The 15,678-nt window shown below is 42.2% G+C and overlaps 1 protein-coding gene across 2 annotated transcripts in view; it reads right to left on the reverse strand.

Moving 5' to 3' along the window:
• Positions 1-6,778: 6,778 nt before the first annotated feature.
• The window catches only part of P2RX7 (purinergic receptor P2X 7), a 57,827-nt gene continuing 48,927 nt past the window's right edge, over positions 6,779-15,678 (reverse strand). For both annotated transcript variants that reach the window (XM_027956495.3, XM_042234061.2), the window contains exons 12-13: positions 14,198-14,299; positions 6,779-10,689 (exon numbers count right to left, since the gene is read on the reverse strand). In XM_027956495.3, coding sequence (XP_027812296.2) covers positions 10,192-10,689; positions 14,198-14,299 — 600 coding nt within the window. In that variant the 3' untranslated portion in view covers positions 6,779-10,191. The remainder of the gene's footprint in view (positions 10,690-14,197; positions 14,300-15,678) is intronic.

Genomic DNA, 15,678 nt, shown 5'->3' on the forward strand with positions numbered 1-15,678 from the left:
TCCTTCTTACTATTCAGATCTAGTTTAAATGTCACTTCCTTGGAGAGGCTATCCCTGACCCCTGTAACCCCATTGCTGGGACTTCCCTGGGGGTCCAGTGGCTAAGACTCTTCTCTCCCAATTCAGGTTCAATCCCTAGTTAGGGAACTAGATCACACATGGTGCACTTGAGGATCCCACATGCTGCAGTGAAGATAGAAGATCCTGGGTGCTGCAACTCAGACCTGGCACAACTGAATAAATAAATATTCTTTTAAAGAGAGATAAGTAACTCCATTTTTGAAAAAATTAAAGAACATTGCTTGTTTCCTTCAGACCCTTTATCCCAGGCTGTGTTCATTTCATTTATTTACACGTTGCTTGCCCATCTTTTCCATTGCACCTAACCTCTTGTTCCCTTGTTTATCCTGGTACCGTACCTACACAGTGCCAGGGTGTTCAGTAAATTTTTGCTGAATGAATTGGTGTGGGATTGGATGGAATGGAGAAAGAGATGATGGATGCTGAGGCTGTCCCTTGGATTTCTGGCTTGGGAAATTGAGCTGATGGCAGATGTTGCTGCTAACTGAGCTTTGGAGTTCTAGAAGAACACCTGTGGGAGGAGCGGAAGAAACAGAGACGATGATTTTTCCTCTGTGCTTATTTGAGGTGCCTCTACACTGTTTAAGTAGAATATTCATCCACAGGCAGTTAAATATAGGGGCCTAGAGCTTAGGACTGGAGATGGCAATGACACCCCACTCCAGTACTCTTGCCTGGAAAATCCCATGGGCAGAGGAGCCTGGTAGGCTGCAGTCCGTGGGGTCGCGAAGAGTCGAACATGACTGAGCAACTTCACTTTCACTTTTCACTTTCATGCATTGGAGAAGGAAATGGCAGCCCACTCCAGTGTTCTTGCCTGGAGAATCCCAGGGACAGGGGAGCCTGGTGGGCTGCCATCTATGGGGTCACACAGAGTCGGACACAACTGAAGTGACTTAGCAGCAGCAGCAGCAGCAGAGCTTAGGATGGAGAAGGTAATGGCACCCCACTCCAGTACTCTTGCCTGGAAAATCCCATGGACGGAGGAGCCTGGTGGGCTGCAGTCCATGGAGTCACTAGGAGTCAGACACGACTGAGCGACTTCACTTTCACTTTTCACTTTCATGCATTGGAGAAAGAAATGGCAGCCCACTCCAGTGTTCTTGCCTGGTGAATCCCAGGGAAGGCAGAGCCGGGTGGGCTGCCGTCTATGGGGTCGCACAGAGGCAGACAAGACTGAAGTGACTTAGCAGCAGCAGCAGTAGCAGAGCTTAAGAGTGATGCTTGGGTACTGTCCAAATAACAATATAGCCAGCATCGTTAGACATGGTTAAACTTATATAATAATCATGCCTCACACTTACTGATTGCTTACTCTGTACCAGGCAGTGTGCTGAGTGCTTCACATACATTTACACTTAGAACATTTAATATTTAATACAACCCTTGGACACAAAGATACGACAAAAGTTTCTAAGGATTCGATAAATTGCCTGAAGCCACTTGGCTAATTAATGGGCAAGGATTTGAGCCAAGGTGGTCAGTTTCCAGCGTCCCAGCTCTTCCCCACTGCACCACTGTGCTGGAGTAGGCAAGCAGGCACGCAGAGCCAAGCCCTTTGCCTTTGAGGAGCTTCTTGTTTGCTTGGGGAAGTAAAATATAACTCATAATTTAAACTGTCCTCCACAGGCTTGCCTCAGGCTCCCATCCAAGCCTGCCAAATATAGTAATTATTTGATTAAAATGACTAGTGTTGGCCTCCTCTGATTGCTGAAGACTCAGATTCATGTGACCTTCATAATTCATTTAGAAGAAATAAGGATGTTGGAAATGCAAAATCCTCTCCACAGATCATCATCTATTTTGGAAACAAGATTCATAACCCTCCTGGGACTAAAAAAGAGGAATCTGAAAGGTCACAGTAAAAGTGAAAGAAGATAGTGATGACTGCTGCTGCTATGTCACTTCAGTCGTGTCCGACTCTGTGCAACCCCAGAGACGGCAGACCACCAGGTTCCCCCGTTCCTAGGATTCTCCAGGCAAGAACACTGGAGTGGGTTGCCATTTCCTTCTCCAATGCGTGAAAGTGAAAAGTTGAAAGTGAAGTCGCTCAGTCGCGTCACTCTCAGTGACCCCATGGACTGCAGCCTACCAGGCTCCTCCATCCATGGATTGTCTAGGTCCATTCAAAAGGGAGCAGAAGGATTTCAGTCAGGGGACTCGGGGATTCCCAGAATGATGACTGCATAGGATCAGAGTATGAGCTGAAAAACACACAAGCAGCAGAAAGTGTAACCACACCCAGTGCCCTCTGAGTAAATGGTGGTAATGGTCCCAGGTCTCGTGGGCTCTAGGAAACAGGACTTTGCAGAGTGACTACACAGAAGCCAAGCCTCTTATTTTTTAGGGCAACTGGAATTAAAGGTACCTGAATCACCTCCTCTTCACCCCATTGGTAAGGGAGGGATTCCTACCCTGAGGGTATGAGGATGGCCAAGCATACGACACTTAGCACTGGATAGATGAAACGGGCAGCAGTTCGTTAGTCACATATACTCACAGCACAGGGAAGATGGACACCACATGCCTTGCGGGTCACATGGGGATGGCATTTAGGAACAGAGTGCACATCCAGAAGCAGTGGGAGTCACGCTTGCTTGGTAGTATCAGGAAGGTGAGGTGTCCTATGCTTCCCACAGGAGGATGTCACTGGCTTTTCTGGATAATTCCATGGCCTGCTGGGGAACTCAAATCCACTCTGCAGGGATCAGCAGGAACTGCATCTGGTCCATCTAATAAGGAGGGAAAGCTGTTGAATTAGGTGACCTTTTCTATCAGAAGAGAAACTTGCATTTAAGCCAGTTGTTAAGGCAGATGTTAAGGCAGCATGTGATATTAGACCTTGATTTTAGGCTTTATACCACAGGGTGGAATGCATCTGTAGGCTCTGTTGACTGCCCCTTGTCTCTAGATTTGGCACATTCCTGCCCCTGACTCAAAGTCAACAAATGTTCTTATCCCCATCTACCTGAGACAGGAGATACTCTAAAATTCAAGGCACAATGGGAATTCCCTGGCTGTCCAATGTTTAGGACTTGAGAGGCCCTTGATTCGATCCCCAGTCAGGGAACTAAGATCCTGCAAGCCCAAGAGGAAGAGCAAGAGGGAATAGAAAATCAGTCTGTTTTGCTGCATGTTTGGGACAGATGTTTCATGGAGTAGGGAAAGACTGAAATGAAAATTAAAACTATATCTACCACCACTCTTAATGATCAGAATTATCTTTTAAAAATCAAATATAATCTTACCAGGCTCCTACCTAAAACCTATCAGTGGGTCTTCATTGGTCTTTCTTAAGAGAAGGACAAAACTCCGTACCATGACCTTCAAGAGCCTATGCAGTCCAACCCCTGCCTATCCAGTCTTACCTCATTCTTTGCTTCCCCATACTATTTATGGAACAGGCATACAAGTCTTTTTTTGTTGTTGTTGATTTTTTTTTTAGTTTTTTATTTTTTAAATTTTAATATCTTTAATTCTTACATGTGTTCCCAAACATGAACCCCCCTCCCACCTCCCTCCCCATAACATCTCTCTGGGTCATCCCCATGCACCAGCCCCAAGCATGCTGCATCCTGCGTCAGACATAGACTGGCGATTCAATTCTTACATGATAGTATACATGTTAGAATGTCATTCTCCCAAATCATCCCACCCTCTCCCTCTCCCTCTGAGTCCAAAGGTCCGTTATACACATCTGTGTCTCTTTCCCTATCTTGCATACAGGGTCGTCATTGCCATCTTCCTAAATTCCATATATATGTGTTAGTATACTGTATTGGTGTTTTTCTTTCTGGCTTACTTCACTCTGTATAATCGGCTCCAGTTTCATCCATCTCATCAGAACTGATTCAAATGAATTCTTTTTTACAGCTGAGTAATACTCCATTGTGTATATGTACCACAGCTTTCTTATCCATTCATCTGCTGATGGACATCTAGGTTGTTTCCATGTCCTGGCTATTATAAACAGTGCTGCAATGAACATTGGGGTACATGTGTCTCTTTCAATTCTGGTTTCCTCGGTGTGTATGCCCAGCAGTGGGATTGCTGGGTCATAAGGTAGTTCTATTTGCAATTTTTAAGGAATCTCCACACTGTTCTCCATAGTGGCTGTACTAGTTTGCATTCCCACCAACAGTGTAGGAGGGTTCCCTTTTCTCCACACCCTCTCCAGCATTTATTGCTTGCAGATTTTTGGATCGCAGCCATTCTGACTGGTGTGAAGTGGTACCTCATTGTGGTTTTGATTTGCATTTCTCTAATAATGAGTGATGTTGAGCATCTTTTCATGTGTTTGTTAGCCATCCGTATGTCTTCTTTGGAGAAATGTCTATTTAGTTCTTTGGCCCATTTTTTGATTGGGTCGTTTATTTTTTTGGAATTGAGCTGCAGAAGTTGCTTGTATATTTTTGAGATTAGTTGTTTGTCAGTTGCTTCATTTGCTTTTATTTTCTCCCATTCAGAAGGCTGTCTTTTCACCTTGCTTATATTTTCCTTTGTTGTGCAGAAGCTTTTAATTTTAATTAGATCCCATTTGTTTATTTTTGCTTTTATTTCCAGAATTCTGGGAAGTGGATCATAGAGGATCCTGCTGTGATTTATGTCTGAGAGTGTTTTGCCTATGTTCTCCTCTAGGAGTTTTATAGTTTCTGATCTTACATTTAGATCTTTAATCCATTTTGAGTTTATTTTTGTGTGCGGTGTTAGAAAGTGATCTAGTTTCATTCTTTTACAAGTGGTTGACCAGTTTTCCCAGCACCACTTGGTAAAGAGATTGTCTTTACTCCATTGTATATTCTTGCCTCCTTTGTCAAAGATAAGGTGTCCATATGTGTGTGGATTTATCTCTGGGCTTTCTATTTTGTTCCATTGATCTATGTGTCTGTCTTTGTGCCAGTACCATACTGTCTTGATGACTGTGGCTTTGTAGTAGAGCCTGAAGTCAGGCAAGTTGATTCCTCCAGTTCCATTCTTCTTTCTCAAGATTGCTTTGGCTATTCGAGGTTTTTTGTATTTCCATACAAATTTTGAAATTATTTGTTCTAGTTCTGTGAAAAATGTGGCTGGTAGCTTGATAGGGATTGCATTGAATTTGTAAATTGCTTTGGGTAGTATAATCATTTTCACTATATTGATTCTTCCGATCCATGAACATGGTATATTTCTCCATCTATTAGTGTCCTCTTTGATTTCTTTCATCAGTGTTTTATAGTTTTCTATATATAGGTCTTTAGTTTCTTTAGGTAGATATATTCCTAAGTATTTTATTCTTTTCGTTGCAATGGTGAATGGAATTGTTCCCTTAATTTCTTTTTCTACTTTCTCATTATTCGTGTATAGGAATGCAAGGGATTTCTGTGTGTTGATTTTATATCCTGCAACTTTACTATATTCATTGATTAGCTCTAGTAATTTTCTGGTGGAGTCTTTAGGGTTTTCCATGTAGAGGATCATGTCAACAAGTCTTCTTAAGTTCTACAAAGCTTCTGTGGTTTTTGTCAGCCCCAGGACCTTTGCACATTCTATTCTCTTTGTCTAGATTGCTCTTTCCTCCCCAGCTCATCTAACTCATCTAGAATTTATCCTTTGGATTTCAGCTGAAGGGCTCCTTCCTCAGGGAAGACTTCTCTGATTTCCCCAAATAGGTCAAGTTCCCCTATTACAGGCTCTCAAAACATCTTCTTCATCATGATACTTATCATAAGTTACAAGTTTACATTTATTTGAATTATTTGATTAACATTTATCTCCTCACATCACCATGAGAGCAGCAACTTATCTATCTTTGATCTCTAGTAAATGCCTAAAAGAAAGCTCCTGTTTACCTGTAGTCTGCTCATAGCACTTCTGACACCAAATGTGCGTGGGGTTTTCCAACACAAGCAATTCTCCAAAACTCTCCAGACATCAACTGGGTGTCTTGCAATTCAGTTATGACATGAATTACCTAGAGTTAGCATAAACCTCACAGGTTAAGAACTCAGTGCCACAAGATTGTCCCCCACTTCAGACATCCAAGGCTGTCACCTATATTTCTGACCAACTGGTTATAAATTGGAGGTTCCTATAACCTCCTCCTCAGGTTCAATAGTGGCTCATAGAACTCAGGAAAACACATTTACTCACTTATCATAAAAGATATAATAAAAGATACAGATGAATAGCCAGATGAAGAGTTACACAGAGTGAGGGCCAGAAGGGTCCTGAGTACAGAAGCTTTTGTCCTTGTGGAATTGGGGGTGTACCACTCTCCCCAAATGTGGATGTGTTCTTCAATATGAAAGGTTTCTTAACCCCATAAGGTAGGGATTTTTACGGAACCTTCATTACATAGTCAAAATCAGTGACTAACTCAGTTTCCATCCCACCCCCCCTCCCCCACTCTGGAGAATAAGGGAATAGGACTGAAAGTTCCAAGCTTCTAATCATGGCTTGGTCTTTTGGTGACCAGCCCCCTTCCTGAAGTTATCCAGGAGCCCCCCAAGACTCGCTTCATTAGAATACAAGACGGCTCTCTCTCCAGGAAATTCCGGGGGATTTAGGAGATCTGAGTCAGGAACTGGGGGCAGAGACTAAAATACATCTTTGTGAAATAGTGCCTCAGGGTGTGTATGTTGAATGAATATGTCAGTGAATAAGACTGCTGATTTGGGGACCTTCTGAGAAAAGAAAGTAAAAGGAATACTTCAATAAATACAAATTACACATTTTTTTTTATTATCAAAACAGTTAAGACATCTACATTGCCCAGCTAGAATTAGGAAGGGTTTTAAGAAGGATTCCCTCTAAAGAGAAGAATGCAAGTCTATAACCAATGCTACATGAAATCAAGCAGGGTTACAAGAAAGCAGATCTCCAATACAGAGATCAAGCAGTAAATACTGTGCAATTACTATAACAGAAGAATGGATTTAAGTACAAAAACCAGACCCTATAAAATGTGACTTTAATTAGGATGCCTTTGGCGATGACACTGTTTTCTACAGTAGACTAAAAATAAGAATATAAATGTGATGCATGTTATTCTAGGAAGTGTCAGACAGGCAGTTGACGTAACACTTCACCCTCTCACCCAGAGCATCTGGGAAAGGTGAAGGAAAACAGTAGGTGGATCCAGTGATTATTTGTCATTCCAAATTCTGACTCCATCTGGGGCCTCCACAAGGTGAGAGAAACACACTAGGAATAAGGCACCAAAAAATTTCAGGTGAAGGCTCAGAGGCTATCAGAATGGAAATCTGTAGCAGTTACATAGAATTCTTGGAGTAAAAAATTTCAGTTCTGAAGAAGTCATATATAATTCACTTTTCAAAAATATCTCTGAAAGGTAGTAAAAATGAGAGTTAAATCTGGCCAAATTAACTTGATTCCTGAGTTTAAAGCCAGATAAAATGCTAGGTCAAAAAAGGAAGGTTTTTGTTCATATTATTTTACATTAATACAGTAGAAAGCTGGTAATTTTTAAAAAGTATCAAAATGCTAAATATTAAAGAGTATGTATAAAAACTGACACACCATTTATTAGTCACAGTTTTGAATAGTGCTCTGTATTTATTGTTTAAAATAGTTGTCATTTAGAAACAATCTGTTCTAGTGCTAAAACCTTGAAAAGGAAATCCTGAGGAGGATTCTAAAACCTGCTATTCATTTTTATACTCTCAGCGGTTGATGGATAGAAATGGTAAGAGCTTTGAGTGTCAATTGCTTTTTAAGTAGCAATCAGACTGTATCCATTGTAACTGGTTGCAAAGTACAGGATGTTAAAAGCATAAAGGTGGCTTTTATTTTTTCCAGTTTTTAATAGCAATAGTTACTTCCAGTCGTAGAAATGTGATATGGATTGCAATGTACTGGGTAGCTCAGCAGTTAGATTTGATGGATTACAGAGCTGGTCTGGTGAGTTACCTGATTTGGTCTGCAGTCATATATATATTGCTGAAGATATATACAGTACATATATATATATATATATACACATATATATTGCTGGCTTAAAACTCAACATTCAAAAAATGAAGATTATGTCATCCAGTCCCATCACTTCATGGCAAACAGATGAGGAAACAATGGAAACATGACAGATTTTATTTTCTTGGGCTCCAAAATCATCACAGATGGTGACTGCAACCACAAAATTAAAAGATGCTTGCTCCTTGGAAGAAAAGCTATGACAAACCTAGACAGTGTATTAAAAAGCAGAGACATTACTTTGCCAACAAAGGTCCATCTAGTCAAAGCTATGGTTTTTCCAGGAGTCATGTATGGATGTGAGAGTTGCACCATAAAGAAGACTGAGCACCGAAGAATTGATGCTTTTGAACTGTGATGTTGGAAAAGACTCTTGAGAGTCCCTTGGGCTGTACGGAGATCAAACCAGTCAATCCTGAAGGAAACCAGTCCTGAATATTCATTGGAAGGACAGATGCTGAAGCTGAAGCTCGAATACTTCAGCCACCTGATGTGAAGAGCCTACTCATTAGAAAAGATCCTGATGTGGGGAAAGATTGAAGGCAGGAGAAGGGGATGACAGAGGATGAGATGGATCACTGACTCAATGGACATGAATTTGAGCAAGCTCTGGGAGATGGTGAAGGACAGGGAAGCCTGGCCTGGTGCAGTCCATGGTGTCACTAAAAGTCAGGCACGACTGAGGAACTGAACAATAACAACATATATATCTTATGGCTGATTCGCATTGTTTTACAGTAGAAACCAACACAACTTTGTAAAGCAAATGTCCTCCAATTAAAATAAAACGAAACCTAAGCCCTCGAGGGGCTCCAGGGATGTCCAGGCTGCCTAAGAACTTTAGAAACAGAGAAGGTGTAGGCTGAGTCTACGTCCTATGAGTCGGGCTTGCTGTCTGTCCCAGTTATCTGTTGCTGTATAACAGACAACCCCAAACATAGTTTAAGATAACAATTCTCTTCTGTGGGTTCACTGGGAAACTCTCACTTAGGGTGTCTGTGCAGCTGCAGTCATATGTTAGCAGGATCTGGAATAGTCTAGAGGCTTCTTCTCTCCCATGTCTAGTGACAGGCTCAGATGTCTTGAGTGCTGGGCGCTGGTCAGGCATCTCTCCTCTCCACGTGGCTGCCTGGGCTTCCTCACAGCAAGATGGACTCTGAATGGCCAGGTTTTTACATGAGAACTGGTTTTCTTTGCAGCAAGAGTTTCAAGGGACAGGAAATGGAAGCTGTCGGCATCTTAGGACCAATACCCTGAATCAGATATAGCATCACTTTATCATTGGATAAAGTGATCAAAGCTGTCAAGACCCAAGGGGAGGAGATATAACCCTCAGGTCCTGTGTAACAGATGTCAAAAAAATTTGTGGCCACTTTTAACCCTCCTCATTCTTTAACCAGGACCCAAAGGGTTTGTTCATGGTTGGACATTATCCTAGTCTCACCTCAAAATGCTCTGCTTCGTATTCATCTAGTTAAAAAAAAAAAAAAACATTATTTTTTCAAAAATTCATTTTTGGCTGCGCCGGGGTCTTCATTGCCATGCGTGCGCGGGCTTTCTCTAGTTGCAGAGAGCAGGGGCTACTCTTCGTCACAGTATGCGGGCTTCTCATTGCAGTGGCTTCTCTTGTTGCGGAGCATGGGCTCTAGGGCATGGGCTTCAGTGTTTGTGGTCCACGGGCTTAGTTGCTCTGCAGCGTGTGGGGTCTTCCTGGATCAGGGATTGAACCCATATCCCCTGCATTGGCAGGTGGATTCCTAACCACTTGACCACCAGGGAAGGCCATATTCATGTAGCTTTTATGCATTAATAAGAAAATTTGTGTACACTGTCTCAATTTGCCCTCCTAATTGTGAAACAGTAGGTTGGCTAATAAGGCAACTAAGGTACAGAGGTTAAAGGCCTGGGATCTCAACCTCCTAGGGATAGAACAGAGAAATGAAACTGAATCTCTTGACTCTCATCCATGCTGAGGGATTCTGGTTTATCTGTTGTTTACCCCGTCACTTTGCTCTCGGACACAAAGAGAGCTGGGGGAGAGGAAAGCCCATTTCCCTTTGGCTGAAAATCTGGACACACATCCTTGCAGGTGAAGCTCAAGGTGCAAGCAAAGGCAATGTTCTGTGACTGCTCAGCGCATCAGTAAGGACTCTTGAAGCCACTGTATTGGCCTTCACTCTTGGGGAACTCTCTCCGGATCCTCCAGCGGCAGCAACTGGGCAGGATGGCGAAGTCAGCCAGGTCCTGGGAGCCAAAGCGCCAGGTGGTGTAGCTCCTGTAGGCACAGTGCCGCAGCCGGCTGTTGGCAGAATCTGCATCCAGCACCAGCAAGGGCTCCTGGTACTGCACTAGGAACTGCAGGGTCCGCCTGGATAGCACAAGGTCCCTGAATAGCTCTGAGGTGGTAATACAGGCACCCAGCTTCTTCCGGCAGCACAGCTCCTCCAGGCATCTTTGGTTCTCAGGGAGTTGGGATGGAAGGCAGTTTCCGCACTGGCACCAATCCGGGCAGTCCCTGGATTTAAGGTGCACCTCTTCACTGAGCAGCTGGATTTCCTCTGGTTGTCCGGGAATGGGGGGTAGGTCGTGAAGAGACAGAGGCAGCCAGGACAAGTCTGCAAAGTCCAGCTGGGGTCTCTGAAAAAGGCAAGTTTCCAAATCCGTCAGCAGTGACAACCCCTAGGGTTCTGGGTTCTTTAATTTTCTTATGAACTTATAAAATTACATTTAATACTACATTAATATGAGTAGCTCTCATATATTAAATGGACATGTCAAGTCTGTGTTTCGCAAGCATTGCCTCATTTAAGCTTTCGAAAAACCTCATGAGGGCTTCCCTGGTGGCGCAGTGGGTGAGAATCTGCCTGCCAATGCAAGGGACCAGGTTTGATCCCTGGCTTGTGAAGATTCCACATGCCGCGGAGCAACTAAAGCCTGTGAGCCACAACTTCTGAGCCCATGTGCCTGGAGCCTGTGCTCCGAAACAGAAGCCACTGCAGTGAGAGGCCCGTGCTCCTCAGCGAAGAGTGGCCCCTGTTCACTGAAACTGGAGAGGGCCAGCATGTAGCAACGAAGGCCCAGAGCAACCAAAAATAAATACAGGGTTTTTTTAAAAAAGGAAAACCTCATGAGATATGTGTCCTGATCTCTATTTTACAGGTTTGGAAAGTGAAATTCAGAAAAGCCAGGCCTTAGTACATATATCCTCTCATCAGAGACCTCCAGGCCCCGCCCATCTGATCTAGGTAGTTCCCCTTCTCTCAGTTCCTTCTCTTACCACATGATGATGTTCTATGCTCTTCATTAGTACTTACCACCATCTGAAATGATCTTATGAACTGGTATGTTTCCTGGATGATTCTTCTTCCACATGAAAGCAGGGGCCCTGTATGCTTTGTTTACTGCCTGGACAGTGCCCAGTGCCTAGGACAGTGCCCAGCACATAGTAGACAGTAAATACTTGCTGACTCAGCTCTCCTTTCTCACCATGCTCCCTTTCCTGAAAAGTCCCTTTGTTAATTTCCAAGGGAATTTGCCGTAATTGCCATCATTTATGTGGCATATACTTTCATTCACCAGACAAAGAGAGTGTGAGTTGAGTACATTAAAACTAAATGGTTCATGTACAAGCCTGTACACAGCACCATTATTATAATAGCCAAAGGGTGAAAATAACCCATGTCCATCAATGAATGAATGGATAAAAAACTTATGTTCAGGACTTCCCTGGTGGTACAGTGGTTGAGAATCCACCTGCCAGTGCAGGGGACGTGGGTTTGATCCCTGGTCTGGGAAGATCTCATATGCCACACGGCAAGTAAGCCTGAGCACCACAACTACTGAACCTATGCTCTGCAACAAGAGAAGCCACCACAGTGAGAAGCCCACACGCCACAAGAGAGAAGCCCTTGTTCACCACAGCTAGAGAAAGCCCACATGCAGCAACAAGACCTGTGCAGACCAAAAAAAAATTATGTTCATGCAGCTATGAAAAGGAATGAATTACTGACAAATACTAAACATGGATGGAACCTTGAAGACATTATGCTAAATGAAAGAAACCAGACATAAGGAGACAAGTAAGATTCAATTTACATGAAATGTCCAAAATAGGCAAATTCATGGATACAGAAAGCAGATTAGTGGCTGCACAGGGCCTGGGGAGAAGTGAGTGGGAGTGGCTGCTGAATGGATTCAAAGTTTCCTTTTGAGGTGATGAAAAATTTCTGGAGCAAGGCAGTGGTGATGGTTGCTCAGCATTGTGGATATACTAAATGTCACTGAGTTGTACCCTGTAAAATGGTTTAAAAGGTAAATTTTATGTTATATGTCTTTTATTGCCTTTCCCCAGTATATGAGAGTTCACTTTATACCCAGACCTGATGAAAACATTACAAGAATGGAAAAATTTTGGCCAGTCTCTCTCAAGAAGAGATGTAAAGTTCTTAAATATTAGTGACTTGAATCCAGCAGTAAATACAAAGAATAATACATTGCATTCAATGTATTTTATTGCAGCAATGAAAGGTTGGCATAATATTTGAAAACCAATCAGTGTAATGTATTAAAAAACAACAAAAAAAGAGAACTCATTATTTGAAATGCCTGAAACAATAGATTATTTAAAACTCAGTATCCAGTCATGATAAAAATTCTTGTGAACTAGGAGCAGAGAGGAATTTTCTTAATCTGATAGGGTATTCTTTAAAAACCCACAACAGGGAATTGTGGGCCAGGTTCAACCAGGTTCAACCCAGGTTCAATCCCAGGGAACTAGGATCCCTGCAAGCCATGAGGGAGGCCAAAAAACAAAAACAAAAACCCTACAGCAAATACAATAGTGAAATAAAAAAACTTTCTTCTTGAGATAGGAAATGAGACAAAGATGCCTGCTCTTATCATTTCTGATCAGTATCGTGCTGGACATCCTAACAGGTGAAATAAGCATCTGGAGCTGGAATAAACAAGAAAGGAGCTTCCCCTAGAGCCTTCAGAGAGAGTACAGCCCTCCTGACACGTTGATTCCAGACTTCTAACCTCCAGAACTCTGAGAGAATACACTTCTGTTGTTCCAGGCTCCCTAGTTTGTGGTGATATATTATAGCAGCTGTAGAAAACTAATGCAGTCAGTGAAGATGTCCAGCAGCCAGAACTGCTGGGGAGAGTGTGAATGAGGGTGAGTGTGAACACCCACTTTAGAGAACTTTTAGGTAGTAACTATGAAAGCTGCACACAGGCCTGCCTCATGACTCAGCAGTTCCGTTCTCAGGTGCCATATGTTTACTGTAGTGGCAGCACTGGCATGAACCCCAAAGTGGAAACTAACCAAATGGGTAGTTCATTCAATAATTGAATGGATAAATAAATTGAATGTTTATAAAACAAAAATTATACAACAATGAGAATGAACCACTGCTGCACACAACATCATGGATGACTCTCACAAAAATAATGTTGAGTGAAGGAAACCACTCAACAGGGTATGTACTGAATACATACTATAGGATTCAAATTTTGTAAAATTCTATAAGAGGTAAAACTAACATTTGAATGCAGGATAACGTCTACTTTTAAGGGAAGATAGTAATTGGGTAGAGGCATTAAAGGGCCTTCTGCTAGTAATATTCACTTTTAAAATCTGGGCGCTGGTACCATGTGTGGCATGGTGTTTACTTTGTCATCAGTTGTGATTTATACACATTTCTAGATATATTTACATTTAATAGTAAGTATTCTTTTAAAAAGGACTGGGATTTCCCTGGTGGTCTGGTGGTTAAGAATCCACCTTGCAATGCAGGGGACATGGGTTCGATACCTCGTCGGAGAGCTAAGAACCCACATGCGGCGGGGCAGGTAAGCCCATACATTGCAACTGCTGAAGCCAGAGCACCACAACTAGAGAGGCCGTAAGCCTTGACAAAAGATCCCACGTGATGCAAGGAAGATCCTGTGTGCCACATCCAAGACCCCACACAACCAAATTCATCAATTAATTAGTTTGAAAAGACTAATGAGAATTTCCTGGGGATCCAGTGGTTAGGACTCCAGGCCTCCACTGCAGGGGGTGTAGGTTCCATCAGGGAACTAAAATCCCACAGGCTGTGCCACACAGCCGAAAAGCAAAAGCAAGCACTAAACAACGTACCAGGACTTTTTCACCTTTGACATCTTGCAGACTTCTCCCAAGCAGTCGTTCATTTACCATCCTAATATAGGGTTCATCCACAAAGGACACATATTTTAATGTCTAGGAGATAAAAATTAAAGGGTTAGCCATTTTAGTACAGAGTTACACCTACTGTGTATTGGAACATATCTAAAGGCAACTGTTATTCCTACTTACCAAATGACAACCCGTTAAACAAGCTAACAAGAAACTCTTGCTAACTAAGAAAGAATTGATTCTGAGTATCAGAAATGGAGCCCCAACCACCTTAATTTGTAGACTTAGAGTATCCACAGCTTACTGCCTGTTATCTCCAGGTACCCCAAGTGCTATATAAAATTCCTTTGTTATGGTCCCTCAATTTCAGTTATGCTAAAGTTAAATATCTCCAGAAAGTTATACTATTGCAAATTAAATTATTTATATCTTCATTAAATTGCCTCCCATTTTGGGCCTTGAAATGGTGATTAATTTTAGCTGAAAAGATGAACTTTGATTTTAATTGCAAATACATGTACAATGAACAATGAATTGTGCATTTAGCTGCTGCAAAAGGACAGCAGTGTTCTTGGACAAGGGAAAGAAACCCTCTTTGTTGTTTTAAAGTACCAGAGATTTCTCTTTGATTGGAGGAAATCATGGATTCCAAAATTAATCAAATTCCAAATGAATCAAATCAAAACCATACAGATGAACTAAAATTTCCTTTGACTACTCCCCCATCCGAGGCTCCTTTCCCTAAGCAATCACTGTGAGTGATTTGTGAGTGTCCCAACCCGCTTCCCTAGTGGCTCAGAGAGTAAAGCGGCTGCCTGCAGTGCAGGTAGACCTGGGTTGGAACCCTGCGTCAGGAAGATCCTCTGGAGAAGGAAATGGCAACCCACTCCAGTACCTTTGCCCGGAAAATCCCATGGACAGAGGAGCCGGGTAGGCTACAGTCCATGGGATTGCAAACAGTCGGACACGACTGAGGTATTTCACTTTCAACCTTTTTGTATACATTTATTACTTCCTCACACACATTTACATGTGTGTATAATGCACATAAAAATATACAGAACATATATATATATGTATATAAACAGACATATATACATGTAGAAAATACATTAAATAGTTTTTGTGTATAGTTGCTTTTTAACCTATATATCATGCCACAGATATTGTTCCATAGTTTGCTTTTTCACTTTCGGCAATCTTGGATATTTGCTCATGTCAGTCCCTCTAACATAATAGTTATCAACATGGATTCTGAAACCAGCCTGCCTGAGTTAGAATTCCATCTCTGCCAACTGTATGACTTTGGGCAAATAATTTAACCTTCCTGTGTCTCAGTTTCCTCATCTGCAGAAAGATAACAATAGTACCTATCTAGAGTTCTACTGATAATCACACAATCCTATAAACCCACCTGTAAGGCTGTGTGAAGGTTCAGTGAGTTAACATATACATAGCACTGG

The sequence above is a fragment of the Ovis aries genome, chromosome 17 (assembly GCF_016772045.2).
Source record: "Ovis aries strain OAR_USU_Benz2616 breed Rambouillet chromosome 17, ARS-UI_Ramb_v3.0, whole genome shotgun sequence".
Classification (NCBI taxonomy): Eukaryota; Metazoa; Chordata; class Mammalia; order Artiodactyla; family Bovidae; genus Ovis; species Ovis aries.